The sequence below is a fragment of the Erpetoichthys calabaricus genome, chromosome 1 (assembly GCF_900747795.2).
Source record: "Erpetoichthys calabaricus chromosome 1, fErpCal1.3, whole genome shotgun sequence".
NCBI classification, from domain to species: Eukaryota; Metazoa; Chordata; class Cladistia; order Polypteriformes; family Polypteridae; genus Erpetoichthys; species Erpetoichthys calabaricus.
This window is the reverse complement of record NC_041394.2, coordinates 51,433,358-51,458,780: the sequence shown is the minus strand read 5'-3', so window position 1 is coordinate 51,458,780 and position 25,423 is coordinate 51,433,358. Positions and strand designations below refer to the sequence as shown.

Genomic DNA, 25,423 nt, shown 5'->3' with positions numbered 1-25,423 from the left:
CCTATATACGCTTACTAGCTTTGTTAAAACTAAGCATCTCTCTAGAAATGAAATGTCACACAGTACAGCTCCGATTTCTTTATAAACATCTATTTTTTGGCTTGTGAATTTAATTTATTCACTCAGTAGCTAGCATATATATTCAATAGTAACAGAATTATTGCAGTTTGACCATTGAATCTGAGAAGCGGTTGACAGACAATGTCATGTGTGTGAACTAGAAAGTGGAAGGACTGGTGGAAATTGGCAAACAAGGAAATGGATGTCAGAATCTCCTGCTGCCTGTAGTACTTCTTTATACGCCCTGCTCTGCTCTCCAATAAATGCAAGTTATCGCAAATATACTAATAGCCCAATTGTGCTTTACTCACTCAGAATATGGAACCAGCTTAGAAAGCATTTTAAGATGGAAAACCTTTTATCTGTGGCACCTCTGCAAGAGAGCCACCTCTTTCAACCCTCGCAAACATATCCAGTTTTTAATACCTGGATAAGTTTTGGGATTAAAATGCTCAGAGATCTTTATATAGACAAGATATTTACATTTTTTGAACAATTATGTTCAAAATTCAACCTCCCAGCTACACATTTCTTTCACTATCTTCAAATTAGAAATTTTGTTAAACAGAAATTGCCCGATTTCCCCACCTCGCACCCTCCACAATGCTGGAAAAAATACTGCTCAATTTCGAGGAATTAAACACCATTTCCACATTATATAAAATCCTATTAGAGTCCCTACCTTTCAAAGATCCAAGAGGACATTGGGAAGAAGATCTCTTAATCAATATATCAGAAAAGGAGTGGAAGGTAGCAAAGCAGAGAATTCACTTGAGCTCCATATGCGCAAAGCATAGAATTATTCAACTAAAAATTATATATCAAGCTCATCTGTCTCGCTTAAAACTGTTCAAAATGTTTCCAGGGCAAGATCCAACCTGCGAACGCTGCAACCAAGCTCCTGCCTCACTGGGTCAAATGTTCTGGGCCTGCACCAAACTAACATCATTTTGGACCAAAATTTTTAAGTGCCTTTCAGACAGCCTTGGTATCACAATTCCTCCTAACCCATTAACAGCTGTGTTCGGTGTTTTTCCCAGACGGACTTGAAGTGGAGAAGGACAAGCAAACGGTGATTGCATTCACTACACTTTTGGCACACATACTTATTCTGTTAAATTGGAAGAATCCTAACTCTCCTCTGATAAGTCAGTGGGAAACCAATGTTTTATATTATTTGAAATTGGAAAAAATCTAATTCTCAGTTAGAGGATCTGTACAATTTTTTTTTCAAAACCTGGCAGGATCTAATCCATATTATTTTAGAATAAGAGAAATAACTATTACCACATTTAATTCCCTTCTCCATCTCTTATTTACCTATATATTTATTTCTCCCTTTCTTTTATTTATTGTTGCCTTATTAAAAAGCCCTAAGCAATTCTCCTTTGGCTAAGCTCTCCTTCTCAGGGGTGAGGTTTGATTTGTCTTCAATTTTGTTTGGTTATAAATTGATCTATTTGTATGGAATGATTACAATAAAAATAAATAAAAAAAAAAAAAAAAAAAAAAGAAATACTAACATCACCCAATTACATTTGAATGCTCCCCAAAATATGCAAGACATGGGTAGCCTGTTAATTCGACACATGATTAAAGTTTTGAAGTGCTTCTCTAAGTTAAGAAATGTGTGTGTGCTTACAGATGTGACACTGTAGGTCTACATTGGGTTTCTAATGTGAGTAAAGTTTAGCCCTAAAGATACATTTTCTGTGGAAATCTGCACACAAAGTCCTTTGTGCGCTGGATCCTGACAGAACACAGTAACATTTTGCGAACACAGAGTGCAACTTTTTTTCTTGCAGTTATTCCTGCCAAAAGTCCTTTTGTTTTTTCTAAGTTCAAATACATGATTTTAGTAACAGGTTTGATCCAACAGGCAACTCTACAAAGGATACGGACTACTAACAGAGCTGATGCCACCAAGTATTAAACAAATTAAAACTGTGTCTATGACTTACACTACAAAGACTTTGATGAACTTCAATAATGTCCATTAGCACAGCCAAGACTTCTGTAAGCATTTGCATTAGGCTCTCCATCTGTTTAGAATCCAAAATTTATTTCTCACTCAAACAAGTCAATTTTGCAAGTTAAAGTGTTTGACTGGATCATGAAACTTCTGCTTCTCCAGCTGGTTGTGGGATTGCCACATTTTGTAATTACTGGTCTCAAGAATGCAGCACAATGCTGGAAAAACTTTGTGCAAACCATCTTTGGTTGTGTTTTAATAGCTGCTCATTTAATCAAAACTTTAAGAGAAGACAGCATACATCAGACAAGGTGAACTGGATGTGCATCATCAAAACAGAAAAAAAAACATCCTTGGAAAATTGCCAGTCACGACAAAAGTGGCATTACTGGTGTTATCAAAGTTGCAGAAACATTTGTTCTTTCCACTTGTGATATAATGTAACACGTTGTAGATCCACAAAGTCTTCAAACCCATTCTTGGTCAAATTTGGAGTCTAGTGGCTCTTTTCCTAATAAGAGGCTATTAAAAACACCAGAGGCCTCATCTATAAACGGTGCGTACGCACAGAAATGTTGCGTACGAACGTTTCCACGCTCAAATCGCGATGTATAAAACCTAAACTTGGCGTAAAGCCACGCACATTTCCACGGTGCCTCATACCTTGGCGTACGCAATTTCTCCACTCGGTTTTGCAGACTGGCGGCACCCAGCGTCAAAGCAATGCTACTGTTCCTGTGTGGTCAGCCTTTCTTTCTTAGACCCACGTTCCTGACGCGGCTTTATAAATACACTGAAATTAACTGCATATTGTTTATTAGTGTAATGCATCTGATTGTAATTAACCTGTAGCAATATAATGGTCCAGGGAATAGCCATAGTATCCCAAATACCATAACTGCTTTAGCGTTGTTATGCTCACTGCATCTTCTTCTTTCAGCTGCTCCCGTTAAGGGTTGCCACTGCGGATCATCTTTTTCCATATTACTCTCACTGCACCACAGTATTTATATCACTGAATATGAGTGGGGAATCACAGCAGCAGCTGATTGGAAAGAGAATTATCGGTATACAGTTTCAAGCACACACTACCTCAACCACGGCAAAAAGCGTCAAAGCCTTTCCTGTACGGACCTTGCGTTTCAGAAACTGTTTCATCCCAAGAACTATAAACGCACTCAATCAGTCCATCAAGTGCTCCTTGTAGATCTGTTTGTACTTATAAGTACAATTACCTCACTGTAAACTTACACTACAGTTATAATATTGCACAACCTGCGCCACTTTATAAAGCGCGTATGATGACAATATCATTTTTAAGATGAAATGCAGCAAAATATGTTGCTTATAGTATACAGATAAAACTAACTTCATTTAAATAATCTGTATTGTTAATAATTAAACATGTGAGGACATGGTGCCACAGCGCTAGCTAGTTCACGGATAGCTCCTGCCTTGCGCTGTGTTATTGCTGGTGCTGACACGACACTGGAAGGATAGATGGATACAATAATTAAACATGTACTGCGAAGATATTTCAGTGTTCCTTAAAAGGTTTGAAGAATCGGCGTTCTAAGCTTACAGATGGCTTAACGTCTATTATAGAGCTTATTGTGTGGCGATTGGGTATTTGGAGATAGAAAAGTAAGGACAGGAATTGGAGGTTAGTACGTTTGAAAGAGACAGTACTTCTGTAATAAATTATTTCATTGAAGGTCGTGCATGGCGCAGCAAGCCTCTTGCGCGAGATATGAACAATCACTGCGCCACCGTGTTTCCATGTTTAATAACATGCTTTCATTCCTATCATCATGAAAAAGATATCACGTATACATCTCGGTATTTTAATTATTCAGAGAGCTGTAATATCACGAATTCAATGGATTCTGTGTCCTGTCGGAGAAAGAGAAAGAACGGAAGCACGTAGTGATTCACACACACAGAGCACATAGAATATCAAATAGGCCTACAGAACAAAGCATTTAACGTGCTACTTGAGAAACTAGTAAAATAAACGATTTTAAGATGAAGTTTATGATGTTCTACTTTAATGGCAAAATAAACTACGTGATTAAAGTAGAAATTTTGAGATTAAAGTTGACATTTCGTGCTTTTTTCCCCACTGTGTGCCTATTTTTTTGTCTTTACCCTAATAAGCTTTCATATGACACTCAGAGGTGGGCTACGACTTGCCTTTTCACGGCGACTTTGATATGTGATTTCTTTTTTATTTCGGCACTGTGTGACTTTGTGAACTTGAGCCTTCGAGTTTCTCCGACACTCTGTCACTTGATCAACTTTCTTTTGTTGATTATACCACTGTTTAAACTAACAAATAGTACGTTTTTCCTTTGCCTCCACTTGGTATTCGCTGAAATTCTTATATTTTCCCCTGTGCTTTTCCCATTGTCTTTTCACAGAAGGCTATTTATATTGATTTGCATATTCAACGAGGCGTAATTCTGGGAGTAGTTGGGGCGGGACAGAAGGCACGTGCATGTGCGTTACTTTTCACGCTGATCGGGATTTATGTAGTGGAAGAACGTGAATGTTTGCGTGCGCACAGATTCCTGCATCTGGATTTTTCTGTGCGTACGCACAATCCCACTTTTGTGCTTACGCCATGTTATAACACACGGCGTTATACATGAGGCCCCTGGACTTCTTTTAACCTAATTAGACTCAAAGTGCAGCTCAAGGTCAGCAGTGGTAAACTTAAAGATTTAAAGTTTTGTTGAGATCAGTGGTAAGGAAGAATGTAAAAGTTCTGCTTAGAAGATTCTATATATATAGCAGTTGGACTGTATGATCAATAGAATTAAGCAGAAAACGCAACATAAAAGTCTGAAGAGGCATTGCTCATTTTATACATCTCATGACAGTTCAGTATTACACTGCTAATCCAATACATTCAGACTATTCAAAGTGAAGCAGGTAGACATGCCTCTAGGGTAGAGTTTGGCATTTCTCGTCAGTGAAGTCCATTCCTACATGCCTGTCATCTCAAGGTCTCATCTCTTCTCTGCACTTCCTCCTTCAGCACATTAACAATAACATTAATATTAAACTATCACAATGCACTGCCTAGACAGACACAAGGTATGCAACACTCACTAAAGTCAGTAGCAGGGTCGTGCTAAGCGTTTCTAGTTTTTAAAATAAACCTACTTTCATTAAAATGAATGGTCTACAACCAGTCTAAGCACTTCTAGAATTCCATATTTTAAGCTTAAAAAATGTAATCATCATTAATTAGGGTTTAAAAAAAAAAAAGATTTGTTCTGAAGCTGGTAAGAAACAGATTCAAAGGGACAGAAGACCACATTAGTCTCAAGTCAAATACTTTCTGCAACATTCCCATTCAGTGAGAGCATGCACATTTTAAAATGTGATGACCTTCATAATAAACCATGCAACTCAACTGATGTTGCAAGAGCCAGGCTCAGTGAGTCAGGCCTCCACACAAACCAGATGCATGAATACCCCATAAACAGACATCTTTTGGGAGGTTCATACGTGTTAAAGATGTTGTCAAATTGTACTACAGATTTTATTAATCAAAAAGATACTTTAATAAATTTGCTTAAATCAACACACTTTTAACACAAAGAACAAAACTATGCAAAAGTGAACAACATTGTAGGTTTGTAGAAATATGCCATGTCCAATGTAAACTAATCATTAATGTCTATACTGAATATGGATAGTACATCCTGCTGTCCATTATGATCACGTTTTCTACATCTCTATAATCTCCCCTTAGCAGATTCACAGGATTTAGCTTATTATAGTCCAAAGGATGTCTCTTACCTGGACATGGAGGGGTTCATTGCAAGTGCAGGATAGGGGTGTCTGAATCCACCTGGAGGTAGGGAGTACATTGGCTGGCCCTGCCTTAAAAATCGAAGGGAAAAAAAAAAAACAAACACACCATTAATTAAGCTCTCTCAACTGACAAATGCTCGTTAATATGAGGCATTTGAATCCACAGTCATGCACCATATGGGCACACACTTCAGAACAGAAATCATAACCAGAAACCTTGTTGCATTTTATTAACAAAAACAATAAAAAATAAAACAAACCAAAAAGCAATTTCAGAGAACAAAATATATAGGAAACACAATCTAAAAGGAAGGCAAATGGAGGGGTACCACACAACACACACTATATGCTTCAACTGACATGAACATGCATATCCTACTTTTTAAAAGCAGACTGGACTGGAGACAGAGGAAGTAAACAGCTACTTTGCACCCACAAAATCATATAAATCATAATGTACAGTATATTAGGAAAAAAAAGACATGAAATTATAGCTAAAGCTGGAATTTTTTGCCTACTTTAAAATTAACATAACCTTTTCTGTGATATAAGATTTATTGTATTTGATTGGACTATTTCTTCCTTTTGTTTATAGAAATACATGTCTGTTAATATACTTCTCCTGTAAAGCATATTTTTTGTCATATAACCAATATGAGCACACCATGCTCAAATATGTAATTAGTACAGTGGGTTATGTCAAATTTTTATATTATATACACACACTATATTTTTAATATATATCTTTAAAAATTAAAGCAACCCTTTGAAAACACAGATCTTAATGGGAAAAAAAAATCATGCTGGATATCTATACCGATATGGATTGGGTAATGTGTTAGGAATGAAAGGATGCCACATTGTTTGATGGAAATGAAAATGATCAAGATACCCCAAAAATCTAAGTGAAAAAATGATGTGGCAGGCTAGTCCATTTTGCCGAAATTTCATTCCAACAACTCAAAATCGTACTCAGTAGTTTGTATGGCCCCCATGTGCTTGTATACATGCCTGACAAAGTCAGGGCATGCTCCTAATGTTTGACAGATCCCCCAGATCTGGAGCTCCTGGACAGTCTGAAGTGCAACCAGGTGTCGTTAGATAGACCGAAACAATGTCCCAGATGTGTTCTATAGGATTAAGATCACGCAAGTGTGGGGGCCCAGTCAATGGTATCAATTCCTTCATCCTCCAGGAGCTGCCTACATAATCTTGCCACATGAGGCCAGGCATTGTCGTGCACCAGGAGGAACCCAGTACCCACTGCACCAGCACAGGGTCTGACAATGGGTCCAAGGATTTAATCCCGATGCCCAATGGCAATCAAGGAGCCGTTGTTTAGCCTATAGAAGTCTGTGTGTTCCTCCATGGATATGCCTTCCCACACCAGCACTGACCTACCATCAAACCGGTCATGCTGTAAGATGTTACAGGCAGAAGAACGCTCTCACCACCTTCTCCAAACCCTTTCACGTCAGTCACATGTGCTCTGGGTGAATCTACTCTAATCTGTGAAAAGCACAGGGTGCCAGTGGTGGACCTGCCAATTCTGGTATTCTATGGCAAATGCCAATTGAGTTCCATGGTGCCGGCAGTGAGCATAGGGTCCGTAAGAGGACGTCGGGCCCTCAGGCCAACCTCATATACTCTGTTCCTGATTGTTTAGTCAGAGACATTCACATCAGTGGCATTCTGGAGGTCATTTCATAGAGTTTAACACACCAAGGTGGTTAAATAACCTGATAGACAAATTGGTACTATATTGGGATTTTGAATCTACAAAATAAATGCTCATTTTCACACAGAAATTCACCTAGTCAAACGGTACACATCATATTTAACATTGCCTAGTAGTAGGGGAGCAAACAAGTTAACAGTCCAAAAAACTTCTAACTTGCTTTTCTTCTATATTGATGACACTGAAAGGATAATGGACACAAATTTGACAAGTAAACATCGTTAAGAGGGCTCTGGAAACAAAGCATTGAACCTTTACAGTACAAAGCACAATTTCATTCATTTAATGGCACAAAGAGGGGAGAACAGATTCATATTTGTTTGGTTTACTCCATAAGCCAAGACATAGTGGGCACACTACAGCTCAGCACTTGCAAATAAATGGAGACTTACTGTGGAACTAACCAACCCAGAGGGTGTGGAATTTGCCCCACAGCACCAGGTGACAGTGGATAGTATGGTGAGAGCTCTGAAGGGTGAGGAGTTCTTGGTATGCCTGCAAGGAAAACAGCAAATTTGAAAATATCAAAACACTAAACTTGTATGGTGAAATAAGTTCAGGCTGACAATGCACATAATAGTGTGGAAATTCTACACAAACCACTCTCCACTCTGGGGCCTTTCACTGAAAATACAACATTAAGGAGTTGTACAGAATGAAGGATATGAAAATACAACATTAAAAAACAAACATGTATAAAGATTACACAGTACAAGCAAATAAAAACACATTAATACTTTGGAGTTAATCAAGCTAACATGCCATACCGGGTACACCAAAAAACTAAAATGACAACCATTATGTAGCTAAGATGCTGAAAGATAAAACTTATTGAAAAATAAAACTATGACCACTGTCGTCCTGTTTAACAAGTATGTCACATTACTGCCTTTTTGCTTTGTGATCAAAATTAGCAGCAATATCAATAAAAGGGGTAAAAAAAGAAGGTAAGCTATTAGCTAAACTTGTATGTATAATCCATTTCATAATTTAAATTAAATAGATTATATCATCATTAATTAATTAATTAATGCTTACTGCTTTTTCTTACCTGTCTTAGGATCAATCTCGGGAGAAAGATGAGAGGGAGGAGTCCCTGGAGAGAAATGCTCATTGCTGTAAGTGATTAGAGGGGTGAGCGGGTGGACGTGATGTGGATGCTGCACTACTGGAACTTTGTTTGACTGTAAGACAAAAGAAGAAATGTAGAGAAGCACATGGGTTAAATATGGTATCAGTGTGTAAGGTTTGTAGCAGCTGTTTATTAATTTCAGAAAGGCCATGAGCTTTAAATCTGAAGGCTGGTAATAGTGAAGTCAGTCTGCAGTGATAAACTTCGGACAACACATCTGAATTTGACACTTTATCACTGAACTTTTTTTTTTTTTTTTTTTTTTTTTTACAGCTCCTTTCTTTCATAATCAGTGCTGCCTCTTATATTTATGAAATCAAGTAAATTGTAAAATATACAAGAGTAATGTATTATAATTTTAAAAACAAAGGTAGCATTGTGAATCTAATAGACCATAAGAGACAACTGAGCAGAGAATGTAAATAAATTAAAACTGGATAATACTTATTAGGATGGAGAAAAATACTAACATTTTAAAGCAACAGTATAGTGACTTTCCAGTAATACACATTTAATTAATTAGGTTGAATGAGCTTCAGAATAAAAATAGGAAGAGTTCCAAAAAAGTTTAAACGATGAGACATCCTAAACAAACACACATTCCCATGGAAACTGCTCATTTCCAAAATAAAATTGCAAAGACTTAAACTATTAGTAGTAAACCATGGTGCAGAAGAGGAGGGGGTACAAGTGAGCACATGTACAATCAACTCATGATGCAATCTGGAGTGAAATCAAGAGATGCAGAAGGCTGGCAACTTGCCAAAAAGCCTGGAAATAAACCGTTTCCACAGCAGCACAAAGCACACCATAACAAGTTGAGAGGCAGTCCACCCTGCACGTGGACTTAAGAGATCACTTATTGCATGACTAGCAAATCTAAAACTTGATTCACAAGTGAATTATGGTTTGGCTCTCTCTCAAGAAACAAAAAACTTCCACTGCCATGCCAGGTAGCTCAAGTAAGCAAACAGAATTCCAAAGTTTTACTATCAAGAACAAAATTCCAGATGATCATTCCTATGGTGCCATTAGATCTACAGTATATATGTGGAATAAAACTGCTACTTTCATCTCTCCTTCTTGCCACCCATTTTTAAAAGTAATTTAATTCACTTCAGTGTTTTTGGGTTGTTTGGAATGATAACCTATCACCGGAGCACTGAGGACAATTAAGGAACTAACTCTATTTGCCAAATGGCACACTCACTCATAAAACACAAATTAAAAAGCAATCTATCAATCTAGCACGCAGAAGTGTATCCAATCAAAAAAATTATATTTAGAGAAAAATTACCAATACAGGTTCCTTTTTTAGCCCAACAATATAGTAAAAGAAAAAATCATTTCCTCAACAATCTACATTAACGTTACTCCACCAGGAATATTTATTCCCTATCCAATACTAGCTGGTGTTAGTTTTCTAGTGTTGAGTCACAGTTGCAGTGGCAGGATGCCCATAAATAGCTCTAGTATGAAGCAACATTTTTAAAGAATACTTTAAAATGCCAACCTTTGTGGAAAAGAACAGTTACTTTATTTTCAGTTTTAATGTACTATGTAGTTTGAATTTTTAGATGAATAAAACAAAGTAGACAAAGTGCACACTCAATTTTAAGATAATGACACTTTAGGTGAAACCTCTTGTAATAAGGACCAACAGATGAGGCCATTTTTCACACGTCAAACAATTCAATTGCTTAAAAAAAAAAAAAAAATTGAATGCTGCTTTGCACAAATGAGTGAAAGAAATGGAGTTAAAACTGCGCAAAAGCTCTACAGAAGTGTGAGGTCATTGTGTCCAGTAAGTCAGAGTTTAGTATGAGCAGAAACATTCCATACCATACTGGTTAATCTATTTAAAGTGTTCAGTGAAAAAAAAAAAAAAAAAAAAACAAATTTGGGGGATGAGTGATCTTTCACTTACACACGTAATTGTAAGCATTAATGACAGCTTGAGTACTCTCATGTTTTGATGCTTTTGGACCATCTATAACCCAATGCAGCTGTGAAACATGTGTGAAGTCAAACTTTTTAATTTTGATTTTCAAAAATACTAAATTTGCCTCAACTACTTTTACAGTGGAAATAATTTTTATTCCTCCCTTTCCAACAAGATGTTTGACATATTAAGCTGGGAATACTTCTCTCATTCCCCCCAAAAACAATAAATGCACATTAAGAAAAAAAAACCTAAAAAAAAAAAACCACACAACACACACTACAAAATGCACCAGAATCCAAGCAAGCGCACTTCACAACACATACCATTTTCAAATATATCCAACTCTTCCATGTTCACAATGTTAGAATATGTTTTTCTTGCGTAAACGGTGGCCAATCTGGGAATAAGATGTTGTAATGAGCAATATCCAATTAGGGAAGGGCCATTTAATAAACATTAACAATTCAGAGCACGATTACAGTCTGCACTTTTGAAAAAGCTGCATTTTTGCCTGTTCACATTGCAATGGTGAAGCCAGATTTTCAGAAGTATACAGCCCTAGAGAGTGTTTCACAAAGTCTTTGTTTTCAGGAGTTGAAATAGTCATGACAGTGTGGACAAAAGGTGAAGGCAGAGATTAATGTTTGTGTTTTTAAACAAAAACATTTAAAGGTGAACTGAGCTATCTTCTTTATATATAATACGCTACTGTGGCTGCTCATTTGTCTGTCCAGGATTTTAAATCACCTGTAGCTCGCAAACCGTTTGACCTATTGGCCTGGAATTTGGTAAACATATACTATGTGAAGTCTACGATCTGCTTTCAGGGTGATGATTGACCTCCAAGGCTAGTCCTCTTTATTTTTATTTTATTGTAGAATCAACTTTCGGCAGATGTGGCGCATGCGTACGGACATTGTTCTCATCCCTACCACGTTCGCCGTCACTTCCCCTACCTCTTCTCATCTTAAAATCAATCTTGAGGCAAATTGAAGACTTAAGTGCCAGCTTAAGTGAAAAATTAAGGAAAACATACTATGTAATTGCAACAAAAATACTGACTTCATCAGTTTTAACACGAAAAGATGCCGACAAAAGAAGAGAAGAAGCAGGCCGCTAGGTTGGAGGAAAGAAGAACAGCTGAGGAAGCAGCAAGCGCATCAACCTCTGAGCAAACAAATGCTAAACATATAGAGAAAGTGTATGAAAACTATGAATGCTCAAGTCAACTGTATTTCCTGCCTGTTATCGTGCAGAGTGCTGTTACTGGTAGAAAATAATGTGTTTCCTTCAAATGAGTACCTGCTTCTCAACAGTCAGTTTATCAATGGGTAAACCAAACTAGTCAAATTCTCTTAAATTTAGTTTTTTCATCGGGAAAAGTAAATGCACATCAGCACGTCTCACAATGGTATCAAAAGACAGCAAATTGCTGATTGGAGTCAAAATGTTTAAACTTTAAAAGCAAAAAAAAAAACCCAACTATCTTCTGTCTGTAATTTTATTATTCTAAATTTATCTAAGCTATACTAAACGATGCCTACTATATCCACATCTTTGTAAAGGACATTCTGACATATATGTGAAGTGGCTTGTCAGAACAGAACAAAGTGTCCGAGACATTAAAGGGTTAGATATTGCAGGGCTATAGTGGGAATTCAAATGTTCACAGAACAGTGTTAACACATGATAGACCCAGGTTCTCACTGATTCAGGGTATATAAAATAAATATAAATAAATAATTATATATATATTTTTTTTGAAGTTCCTAGAAGATACTAACACACTAGCTCAAACAGCAAGTCCCTTATTTCAAAGTCCATCAAATGCACGCTTAACAAAATTACTAATCTAGCAAAACAAAAGCATTTGTTTGAAAATGTTAAAATTACTTGCAGATTTGTATGTCTCACCACTAGAATCCCTTATCACTACTTTACTCCCATTAATGTTAGTAAGCCTCAGTTATGTTCTGAACGCTTCAGAATTTTGAATGCTGAAACCCTAAGCCTAACGCTAACCCTTTTGGTCACACACAGGCTGAGGCAGTAGTTTCTGGGAATCATATGTCCCCACCTTGAGAAACTTCTGGGTTAGAGTTTGTTGGTATACCAAATCTGGCTTTCATTCACTGATTACTAATTAATTCCTGGGATAGAGAGCATTTGCGGTTTAGTGCTATACAGAAAAGAATGTTTAAACTTCTCATGCATGTTATTTGCGAAGACAATTTAAGTAGTACATTTTGTAGGACAAAACCAATAGAAATTAGACACGCAGGGAAGTGTGAAGAGCAAAAACAACTCTTATCTGCTCAGAAACCAGTGTGGTGGGACACACACATGTAAGCACCTGTGCAAGAGTAGCTGTCCCAACATACAAGATGCAATAAATATAGTAATATTAAGCATGCTCTATAAACTTGACTGACGCCAGTTTTGACAATGTTAATTATAGTACTATGATCTACAAATTACTCATGTTTTTACGTAATTACACAATGCAACCATTTACATATGACAATCATTTTAAACTTGAAATTCATGAAATAGCATGTTGTGTTTTTCTCAAGTGCAGTGATGCTATTCATGTGCACTTCCATGTTATAACATGTTTGTGCAAATAAGGGTGTGAGAATGTTCCATCTGCTGAATTTTACTTCAAAATGGGTATTTCATTGATATATGCTCCATTATATTGAAGTAAGCACTCAAAGAAAATAATAAAAAAATTACTTTAATAGTCTTTTTAAACACAGACCACAGACTACACTATGAACTCATTATTAAAGATCAGAAAGCTACAGCAGCTAAGAGAATAATACAATGCAAACCTAAGAATAAATCAAATGGGAGAAGAATGGGCGGTTTAATGTTTATGCATGTACAAATGGTCAATAACAAAAAGTTCCTATTAAATTTTAGGACAGTTTATGGATTAGCACCTCACTACTCATTTTAATAAAGGCATATTTAAGAATAATAATATGTTTTTGATGCTTTTTAAGTCTTGGAGAAATAACGATGAGAAAACCATTCAGTGAAATCATGCAAATGTTCAGGAACTTTGCAGAATTCCACCAAACGCAACAAAGTCAATGGGGAAGAAAGAAATGAACTAGTTTTGAGTGGATTATAATGGTGAAATTGTGTTGTAAGTGTCCCTTTGGGCTATGGAACCATCTGCCACTATGCTGCACTAATTGAGGCCAAAAATGTGATCTGAGCTGTAAGGCAGCAGTACCAACCAGTGCACCACTGGGTCTCAAGCAGCAAAAAAGATGAAAACAGAACAAGTACCACAAACAAAAAACAAATTGCTACAAACTAGAGTAAGTAAATAAAACAGATTATCAAGCTCAAAGAGTTCCAGACTTGGGGCACAACTGGCTGTGCCATAAAGCGGCAGCATGGGGTTGGCTTGTTCTACCATTTGAAGTTGCAGCTCTGTATGCAACTTGTGTAGATTTGCACCATGAGGCGCAGGTTCCAATTGGACACAGGTAGGTGTGAACGTACTTTATTCCCGGGATGGTTGGGGTGCCCGGCTCATTGACTCTTGCATTTCCACATGCATACACAGTCAGGTGCAACTCATTATTGTCTAGAAGAAAGTGACACATCACACCTGCGCCTAATTAGGAAGGCAGAGAATAAAAAGGAGTCTGCATGGGACAAAGGGGAGAAAAACAGAAGAGAGGATAGGAAGGCAGGAATGGGAGAGAGCTGATGCAAAGGAGAGGAGGCAGACAGCTGGGAGAAGAGACCCTTGTGGAAGCCTGAATGCGATGCTCAGGGTTGCAGAGGGTCGCTCCCACCAAGTGTTTCCTGGGAATGTGGAGTGATACAAGGCTCTCTCCCACATAAGGCTGGGGAAGGCAGCGGAACAAACAAAGGAAAGCTCAGTGCGGTGACCTGCTGGAAGCCATGGACAGACGGGACCAGAGTCTGTGGGAAAAAAAGTTAGCTCTGGCTGTCAGCTGGGCATCTTGTCCACTGCAAGATCCCGTGTGGGGTAAGCAGAGGAGACGACTATTTTAGAAGAGGCACCATGGTGTAAAAAAATGAGAAAAAATAAAATATTGCAAGTTTTTACTTAAAAAATGGAATTAAAGCTGGAGTACTTCTAGGTGTATGATGGCAATGACCATACAATAGGCCTGCAAGAAAATTCTAGGCATGGCTGCTACAGCTCTGATGTCACTGTGGTCTTGCAAAGCATCATGGGGCACTGGGAAACAAATATTCACCAAACAATGTCACTGGCAAACACCACATACTCTGGGGCTGCACCTAACAACTATTATTATTATTTATTTATTTTTAAATTGATTAGTCTTGAGATTATTTTTTCACTTAGTCGATTAATCTAAAATATAACTTGTTGGTCTAAGTAATAATTTGAATTACTCATTAAAAAAATCTAAAATATCAAAAAGCAAATATGAAAAATTATCATTAGAATATCATCACTGTATTGTGTAATAAAGTGCAGAAAGGAATGCAAACAAATTTTTTCCAAAACAAAATAATTTTAGTTCATAAGTAAATGTTTGATAACAAAAGCAGTGCAGTTTAAATCAGATATTACAGTTCCGATCTGTTTAGCAGTCTCAACATTAGTGCAAAAACGCAAAATCAAGTAACAGTGAAGTTTCTTTGAATCAGATTTCAGTAACAAACATAATCCGTTTAGCAGTCCAACATTAGTGCAAAGATCAGCTTAAGTAACATTTGAACACAACTTATTAATTCAAGTAACACTTCAAATTATGTAACCAAAATTTGACAATAATAATAATTCATTACATTTATATAGCGCTTTTCTCAGTACTCAAAGCGCTATCCACACAGGGAGGAACCGGGAAGTGAACCCACAATCTTCCACAGTCTCCTTACTGCAAAGCAGCAGCACTACCACTGCGCCACCTGTGAGGACAATCTGAATCGGATCAACACATAAGCCACACTGCTTTGCCTTCTCCTTAAAAATAAACCACAGTATATTAGTGGTGTATTTTACAGTTTCTGCATACGTCTGTGTTACTAGAGTCATATAGTGTATATATATGAGTAGGACATATACTGATAATGGCTAATTAACTATTAAGTAAGTGTAAAGCAATGTATCATGAAGCTCTAGATAATCACTAGCTAACAATATGGTATCCCGCTTATCATACACTATTGCGGTCAAACCATACATTACTTTTGGATCGTAATTTTTTTTTTTTTTAATAATTAAAGGCTTCGTCCATTTTTTGGGGGGGGGGTGGGAGGGCTGGAGGTCTTGTTACTCAGCACTAGCCTACTACTGCATTGTTTGCTGGGCTGATGGGTCCTTTATGAAAGTCCAGCAATCTGGAAAATAAATGACTAGAATGCAGTGATTTACCAATCAGAACTAACAAAAGTAATTAGAACTTACAATGCAATCTTAACGGCGTCTTCATAGAAAACTCCAGAATGCTTCCGTGTTAATGCTCCTGAATAGCTGTTGTGCTGCTATGAAACACCATTTCACATTTACAGAGTGTACAGAGCACAGTATTATTTGGCTTTTGCTTAAAGTATTCTCATACTTCAAAGGTCCACGATCTTTTACACGAAGGACTTGTAGATGAACTAGGTGCTGCCGTGTTAAATCTTTTAAGATGGTGAAAATGCAGTGCATTGACGTTTGCTGCACCAACCGATGTAGTTAAATAACAGACTATGTCGATGCTCAGTAACAGCACTAGCATATGCTTTATGAAAAACGCTTGCCGAAGTTCGCCAATTTATTTTATTTTTTTTTATATAAACACTATGGATAAGCTTTGCCATATTCAGAAAAACAGGCTACTTTTACATCCAGCACTGGGAACGTTGCTTTCCTACCAGCAGTACTCTGCTTGCACGCCGATCAAATAACTGTACTTGGATAGGATTGGAGACTGCAATTAATTACTCCTATTATCCAAATAAATGCTCAACATATTAAAAAATTGCTCTATCATTTACCACTTCAAAGAATAAACAAAGACACACTAGCTTCAGGCACACAATTTAGAATGTGTCTTAAACAAGACCAATCAAAAAGTCCTCTGTATTATTTCTTCTGGCATAGCTCATCTAGTAAAACAGCACAATGTTTTAAGGGCAAGTACCCTTATGTATCTGCCACTCCCTTGCTAAGGAAGAGATGGCAGCATCACAAGGAAAAACTAAAAAGGTGCACAAATTAAGGGTTTTCTGACAGTACCACAGTACTGAAGTGCAAAATACATTACAAATTTAAGGCACCTTCCACTTTAGATGTTACAGATCAAACTTAAGCACATGAAACTAAACACTGAGGATAAAATATAGTAACAAAAATACTTCAGTTTTCTGCATACCTTTAAATGTTAAAGATGTCAATAACATTATTTATACAATAGTTCAGATTTCAAAGTAACTGAAGACTGATTTGAGGACAGTAAAATATTAGATACACATTATATATGCATTAATGTAATTATAAATACACTCAAACACACACACACACACAGTAGGTAAACATATCCTTTTTACATATTAAAAATATACCAATTTTACTTAAGTTATTTGTACATATTGCTCACTGGAGAAATAACACTCACTTGTAAAAATCATGGGTAGATTCAGTGCATTATTTACACTATCACAACTGAAAATTTTTATAAGAATTTTGCTCCCTGGAGCTCTTTATTCTCTGATTCTAAATGTTACACGCATGTTACATGATGATGTTCATTGTCCTAATATTTGGTGTCCTTTGCAAAGGAATTAAAAAAAAAAAAAAAAAAAGTAAACCAAGAGTTTGGGGACGGTAACACATCACAGGCTTGATACACTTATGTGGAAAGAAATTTTTACTTTACTTTAAATTTATAGTAGGTGCCTCCCAATGCTAACAAATAGTCTGAAAATGCACAAGTAAAATGCAAAATCTCTATGCTTATATGTTCATGTATATATAAAACTAAAAGGGTGATATTCTGTACTTTTCAAAAAATTTTTCTTTAAAACATTCAATTTCAAAACAGTAATTTTCAATTTAGTAATGAAGGGAACAAGCAGCATAGGTGTATCCATTTATACAAGCAGAAATTATCAAGATGAAACAAATGTTTTGTTGTTGCCGTGATATTGTCATATGGATAGAGTACCATGAAAATCTTGCTTTACTTGCAATGTTGCCACTATCTGGTGACACAAACAAAAAAAAACAAAAACACCTTATGAATAATGCTAAACTAATGCATACTGCAAATAGTCAATGAAAATGAGTACAGAATTTTTATTTCTGTTGCGGTTTACTGCAGTAACAAAATAGAATAGAATATTTAATAAACAGTTTACACTAATGGCATTTACGACCAATTTGGTTAAAAAAAAATGTCCAAGAGCCCTTTTCAGTATTAAAAAAAATCTAATTACATAAAGAAATGTATGTATAACAATACTTAAATTCATAAGTGAAATACTTGATATTTAAAGTTCAACTCACAAACAGACCTGAACATTCATACATTTTTTTGACTAAAACCTAGTCTAAACTGAAGGAATGAGAAGTATTCTTGGTTGATAAATCGTCTAACTCTTCAGAGGAAACAAACAGACACACAATCTTCACTAAGTGCAACCTCCTTACCGGAAAGCCATCAGAGAGAAGTCAGCAAGGGCAGATGTTTTCCTTTCTGTGGACAGTACCATGCTAAGGTTATTGAATGATAACAAAACGATTAATCAATCCGAAGACATAAGGAGATAGACAGAGCAGAGAACCCGGGGGGACTGGAGGTTTGGGGGGGGTGGAAAAAAAAAAAAATCTACCACAGTTTTTAAACTGTTAAAATGTAAAGCTTGGTCTTGTAAATATGCTAAATTAGAAATGCAATCCGGACCTGTGATATGAAGAATGTGTTACATCTGATTATTTTTTGGTGGTGTTACTTTACAGATAACTAGTGCTGCTATAGCACAATCACATAATCAAAGTAGTATGCAAAAATGACTGTTTGTGAGGCATGTGCTGGCACATCGCACTTCTGCCATCTTTCAAGAGGGCAAAACGGCAGCACCTAGTTCAAGTAATCTAAAATAAATATACTGTACAATGTGAAAGAATCTATTTGGGAAGCAACTGTATAATAAGAAGGATAACGAATCGTCAATGAGCGACTTTTGTGAGGTTTAGAATAAGTTATCCCTTAGTTTGCATTAGTTAGCCGTTATCAATATATCTCATTTATATACATATATTGCTCTAGTGATACAGACATGTCGCAGAAACTGTAAATACATGAATAATATACTATGATTTATGTTTCTTTTAAAAGGACAAAGTAGTGTGTTTGAGTTTTTCCAAAAAAGAAATACTATGTGCATGCCACAAATGGCTGTTGAGCTCTCCAACAGCATTCTTCAGATGATCATTAAGGACATGAGACCTATTGCTACTGTGGCAGAAAGGGTTTCTGTCAGGTATGATTAACACACTTCACCCAGGGTGTACACTACCCTCCAGACACTGCTTACAAATGTGAAGCAAAATAAAAATTTTAAAATATATCAGTGAAAAGTCAAGCAAAATGATTACATCTTGCCTGAAGAAGGGGCCTGAGTTGCCTCGAAAGCTTGCATATTGTAATCTTTTTAGTTGGCCAATAAAAAGGGGTCATTTTGCTTGACATTTCACTACATTCATAATGGTCAACACGGTACAACACCCTAGTACTACAAAATATATCAGGATACTCTAGAGTGTGTGAAAGCAACACTTAAAAATGTAGTATCAAATTTAAAGATCACACTCGCCATAGATGCCTTGACAAATATTGCCAGAGAGGCACACTTAGGAGTCACCTACCACTTCAACATTCAGGACAGGGAGCAGACTTTATTTAGCTTGACCAAAATGCCACTTGAACAACTCACGGCAGACAATATTGCTGCTTAGATTGAGAAGACAGCAGAGGTGTTTAGATTCTCTTTCAAAAAATATAGGCTATTGTACATGATAATGCAGCTAATTCTGTAGCAGCTCTGAGGATTGTGGAAGAGAGGCACGAAGTTGCTTCTCACTGTTGCACTGGCCATACACTTCAATTAGTGGTCAACCATGCTCTTAAGGATTCTTAGCTCAGAAGTAAACTGAGGGCTTCAAGATGCCTTGAAGAACATTTTAAGAAGAGTCAGCTGATCAGAAGCAAACTGAAAGCATAAGAGCAGCAGGAAGGGGTGCCTGAACAGTTCTTGCTATATGATAGGTCACCTCTTGGAGCAGAGATACCCTGTGATTAAAACCTTGTTCAATCCAGACATCACACAGTGAGGGAAGCACAAATGCAATTTTAAAACTTGATGAATGGAGTCGACTTGAATGGCCATTTTAATCCTCAGCTTGGGATGGGGAGGGGCACGGTTTGTCACTGGTTTGGTTGTACCGCCACTGATAAAGGGCGCTCTGGAAGGCCCCCAAAAAACACCCTTTGAGTCCACTCCTGTTAAGGGATGATTGTAAAAATTCTACTACCCTTGATCCACGATTCTGGAAACGTAAGTTCTTATCAACAAAGGTAGTCCTAAAAGTACATGTTAATTTGGAAGCTCTCGTTTCTCATGCAAAAACGGAAAAGAGGGAGGACAGTCTTTGGCAGACAACTGTGAAACAGAATGACTCAGCCAGTAACCAGTCACAAGATTCAAAGGGAAATCCAAAGTCCCTTTGACAGATTTTATTTGGCTCAGACCCTGATGAGAGCAGCAGTGAGGAAGGCAATGGCCATGTGCTATATGCTGCTAACAGCAAAATGGTGAAAAGGGGGTAGTGCTGTACTTTGGATTCCAAAGGAAAAGAGACCACTCAAATGGTGGAATGAAAACCCTGTCAGCATCAGTCCCTCCTTCTGAACACCTTTTTCAACAGCAGGGAATATTGTGGTAAAGAAAGGAGTAAATCTGATTGCAGAGCATGCAGACATGCTTGCATTGCTTCACTGTAATGCCAAACTTAACCCCTAGTCCAGGCTCAGGACAGCTTAATGAGTCACATACAAAGAGACTGGTGGAGAATGGAAAAATGTTGATCTGATTAAGATTTCCCTAGTTTTTGTACTATAATCTGAAGTGTTACTTGAGCTGATATTAAGCGGTGTTCAAGTTTTACTTTAACTGATTGTTGCACTAATGTTGGGCAGATCATGTCTGTGTGTTAATGGAATCAGATTCAAACAGACTCTACTGTTACTTGAACTTAATGTTTCTGAACTGTTAAGCAGATCTGACCTGTGACATCTGATGCCATTTGCATGATTTTTGCACTTTTATTACACAGTACATTCTGTTTCATGTGTGCTTTTTGGTATTTGTTAGATTTTTAGCTATTCAAAATTTTTATTATGTTCATTGACAAGTTAGTCATTAGATTAGTTGACTAACTGAAAAAGTAAAATCGCCAGACTGTTTATATAATAATAATAATAATAATAATAATAAAAAAGGTTGCTAGGTGCAGCCCTACAGATAACCAATAAAGAGCAAAGACAAAAGAAAACACTTCTCAGCCAGTGGAGCCCCAACAATGTAATGGCACACCTATATAAGAATACTACTAGTGAAATGTGACATGAACTGCAAATAAATGTATAAGAATTATTATTATTACTTTTTTTTTTTTTTTTTTTTTTTTTTTTTTTTTTTTTAAACCATGGACAGGTCTCTCCAGTCAGCCATTTCTGAACCTATTCATCCAGTTAACAGTTACAGGAAGTCTGTATCTATCCACAAAATCATGTTCTACAATTTCATTATCCCTAAACTAAACTAAATTTTAAAATAAGGGAATTTATCTATCAATGAATCCAACAGGCAAGTGATCTTTTAATATTAAGACCATTATAATAAAAGTACAACTTTATACTGGTGTTTGCAGGATGCCATTGATAGGACTTTTAAACAAATGTCTGATTCACATATGTAGTAAACAGAAAAAAGTTATTTTACCATTGTCAAAGATTGAATTAAAAATGTAAAGTCTGGCAAAAATAATTTAGGCAGAACTGCTAAAAATCAGATCTACTGTATTGTTAAGATGTATTACAGCAAAACATCATGCATCCTAAAAATGGAATTTAGAAATGTAAGATTAACAAAAAGTGTTTTGTCTTATCCTAGCGAATACTGCAATAACACTACTCTTTGGTTGAAATATTTAAATACAAGAGCCTCCCAAGTAAGTAGGCCTACATATTACTTTACCAACGTACTTTAAAGCCATACCACATGCACTTCAGAACAGGTCATCCACCTGAAGTTAAGCATGTTTTGGCTATGCCAGTACTTGGATCGGAGATCATCTAGGAAAAGCTTGGGTTGCTGCTGAAAGAGGTGTTGGCGAGGCCTGCAGGGGGTGCTTACCCTGTGGTCTGAATGATCCCAATGATCAGTGCAGTGATGGGGACACTGTGCTGTAAATATGAGACTTAATATTGAGGTTCTGACTCGATGTGGTCATAAAAGGTCCATGGGCATCCTTCTTAAAGAGTATGGTGTATCCTGATGTCGTGGCTAAATTGCCCATTACATCCTGTCATTCTGACCCCTAATCATGCCCCGTCTCTAATTGGCTCCCTTTCTCACCACTTCACCACCTGACAACTAATGTGTGGTGAGTGTCCTGACACAAAAATGGCAGTAGTGGCATCATCCAGGTGGATACCAAACAGTGGTGGTTGAAGTGGCACCCCACTTACTATGTAAAGCATTTTGAGTAGTGAGAAAACCACAAGTATTAAGATTCACTTGACTGCTATCACTTGAAACCATACAGTATGAGGTTACAAATCCACTCACTAGCACTACTATGCAAATATAACCCAGTCCTATAAATCAACCTGCTCAACAGTTTTAAAAATGTTCACCCCTAATTTTTTTAATACACTGAATACATGTCATGTAACCCGGAATGCATTATATTCAATGTATCGTTACTAAGCACACTTTAAATATTAATAAAGGAACTGTTGTGTATTAGAAAAGAAAAAAAATGCATGAAATTCACTTTAAGAGTGGGGTTTTAGATTACAAACCTTAATCATATCACAAAAAAAGCTGATTGTATTTCTAATTTTTTGTTTACTAATATGCATTTGATTGTCATACTATAATACAGATTTTTGGAAATAAATGCAATTTATGAGAATATTATGGAAAAAAGAATTGTAACATAAGCACAAAACATTTTTCCATCAGCAACATTATGTTAAAAGATTGATGAACCTGTAGCTTTGAGGAATAACCAAGGTGAAATGGTTTTAATTAGTAAGCCACAGTATTAAATTATTACGAAGCATTATAATTATATACTGTATAATGAGCTGCAAAGTTTTCACAGATTAGGAAAATCATTCTTACAGAGCAGACAGCAGCAGATTACTTTATTTACTTAGGATTAACGTCTATTTGCATTTGCATGTTTGAACAAAGCTTTGGCAAGATCTTATTCATATGTCATGGGAGAAAAACATTTTTTTTATTATTATTATTTTTTAAGAGCTGGAGCCAAGTCAGCTAGTGCAAAAATATACTGAAGATATACACTTACTGAAGTTATAAGAGCTGCAGGCACAGGTAGGCAATAATTTGTCTGCCCAGAATAATTCCCTTGGCCCACTATATGTACACATTATTTTGATTATAAAAAGATTTTTTGGACATGCACTTCAAGAATTACCAGTTGCTGACATCACGCATCGTCCGCACTATAAATGTGCTTTTTAGATTTTAATTTTGAAATACGTCTTCAAAATGCTTTTGAAGTGTAGCAGACAGCAGCTTGATGAAGGTGAACTATTTGGAAAGTGCTGGGCAAAATGTACGAGCAAGAAAGTCATTGTGATGTTTATTTAATTTTGAACATATTGCAGCACTTATTATACAGTATATTTCAACCATATTACATAAACAAACAGTAACCTAAAACAAAGTCCAAAGGATGGAAAAATAAACCTCTCAAAGGCCACAATCTTTTAGAAACGTTTAAGAAAAATCTTCAACACAGGAGGGTACAGTGTCATTTGCAGTTAAAGTAGGTCCCACTGGCAAGACTAAGACAATACAATGTATACCTTAATAAAATATTAGGGCTTGGAGTTGATAAAAAAAAAATAAAATAAAAATAACTAATTGCATAAATGTATGTAATCCCCCCCCACTCCCCTGAACCTATGTAAGTATGTATAAATCAAGAAAATCTGTATTGTAACACCCACAGTTAGTCAGGGAGGAACATCACCAGTACATGTTTCAAGAGTTTGAAACTGATGAGCTTTTATCGACTGTTGTCCAGGTAAGCTCCCACTGTTCTAGCTGTGGGAGACACCTCAACTTTTATACTCGCAATCAGACTTGTTCAACTCTTATACACTAGTCTTCCATTTCAGTGTTACGGCCCTGAAGCATGGAGTTCTTCGACTGTTGATCTACTAGACTGTTCACCCTGCGGTGATATAGCAGGTTGGAACGGATGACCAGCTTTTACTAAATAACCTGTCTGGCCGTGTCAGTCTCCGTGGGCGCACTTGTGCAACCGCAAGGAGCTGATGAGGAACTGGGAAGAGACGCATCTTCACATCGTTTTCAGTTGCTGCATCGGCTTCCTGCGGTGCGTGACAGACACTGCGCCCATGGAGCCGTATAAGTACACGTCGGCAAGGAGATCGGGGGAGAGAACGAAGGAAAAAAAGAGAAAAGATGGAGGTTAAGGAGAGAAGAAGGCAGGAGGCCATAAAAGCCTGTGCAGGAGCAAGAGAGAGGCCCAGCATGAGCGCCCTGGTCGTTAGGGACCCAAGTGTTGGTCTGGTGATGGAGCCTGTACGTTTATATAAAAAAAAAAAAAAAAAAAAAACAACAAAGGTTCCTGCCATGGTTTTAACCTCATTTTAAAAGCTTTTTTTTTTTTGGGGATTTTAACCTCCACTTTTCACCTGTTTTTATGGATTATCTTTGAGCACTGCACTATTTATTTGGGCACAATTTTGTTTTCTATTAAAGCACTGAACACTTTTCCACCATCTCATTGCTTGGAGTGTTTAGTCCCCATTTGTGATGCTCATCCGGTGACATTAATTGACAGTGTTGGGTTCGAGATGCTCCCAAATCTAGAAGAGGGAGCATGGAGCAGGACTCGCACTATCACAGCATGTCTTTGGACTGTGGGAGCAAATCCCCACAGACACGGGGAGAACTTGCAAACTCCCATATTTAAATTTTATTATGTTCTCACACACTGTGCTGCTTCTTCTTGTCCCCATATATTCCACTATTGCAGTGTTCTTTCTCCCCGTCCCCAGTGCGGAACATTGAATATGCCACCCTGACCAAAGCACTACCTGAGGCATTTGCCTCTTGCCAGCCCTGTATAAGACAATATTTTTTAATGCATTAAACAGGCTATATTAATTGCAAAAATGAACATGTTAATATATATTATAGACCTGGAGAAGTTATTAGTAATTAGTATATATTAGCAGTTCTAAGAAAACATTACTGTTTGAAACAAAATATAAAGTTCTAGTCAAAGACATATGTATTTATCTTGACCTATTTTGTGAAAGAAAAAAAATAAAAAGCACACCTTGAAATCTTGGTAAATGTGTGTACTTTCTAAACTAAAAATATAAAAGCAACCAGCATAATGAAGGTAATCTTTGATTTTTACCAATTATCTTTTAATCGGTTCCCATA

At 36.8% G+C, this 25,423-nt stretch overlaps 1 protein-coding gene across 3 annotated transcripts in view; it reads right to left on the bottom strand.

The window, feature by feature from the left end:
* The window catches only part of LOC114649914 (transcription factor 7-like 1-A), a 109,446-nt gene that overhangs the window by 10,490 nt on the left and 73,533 nt on the right, over positions 1-25,423 (bottom strand). For all 3 annotated transcript variants that reach the window (XM_051919903.1, XM_028799293.2, XM_028799299.2), the window contains 3 exons: positions 8,647-8,779; positions 7,988-8,090; positions 5,843-5,926 (listed from right to left, as the gene is read on the bottom strand). In XM_051919903.1, coding sequence (XP_051775863.1) covers positions 5,843-5,926; positions 7,988-8,090; positions 8,647-8,779 — 320 coding nt within the window. The remainder of the gene's footprint in view (positions 1-5,842; positions 5,927-7,987; positions 8,091-8,646; positions 8,780-25,423) is intronic.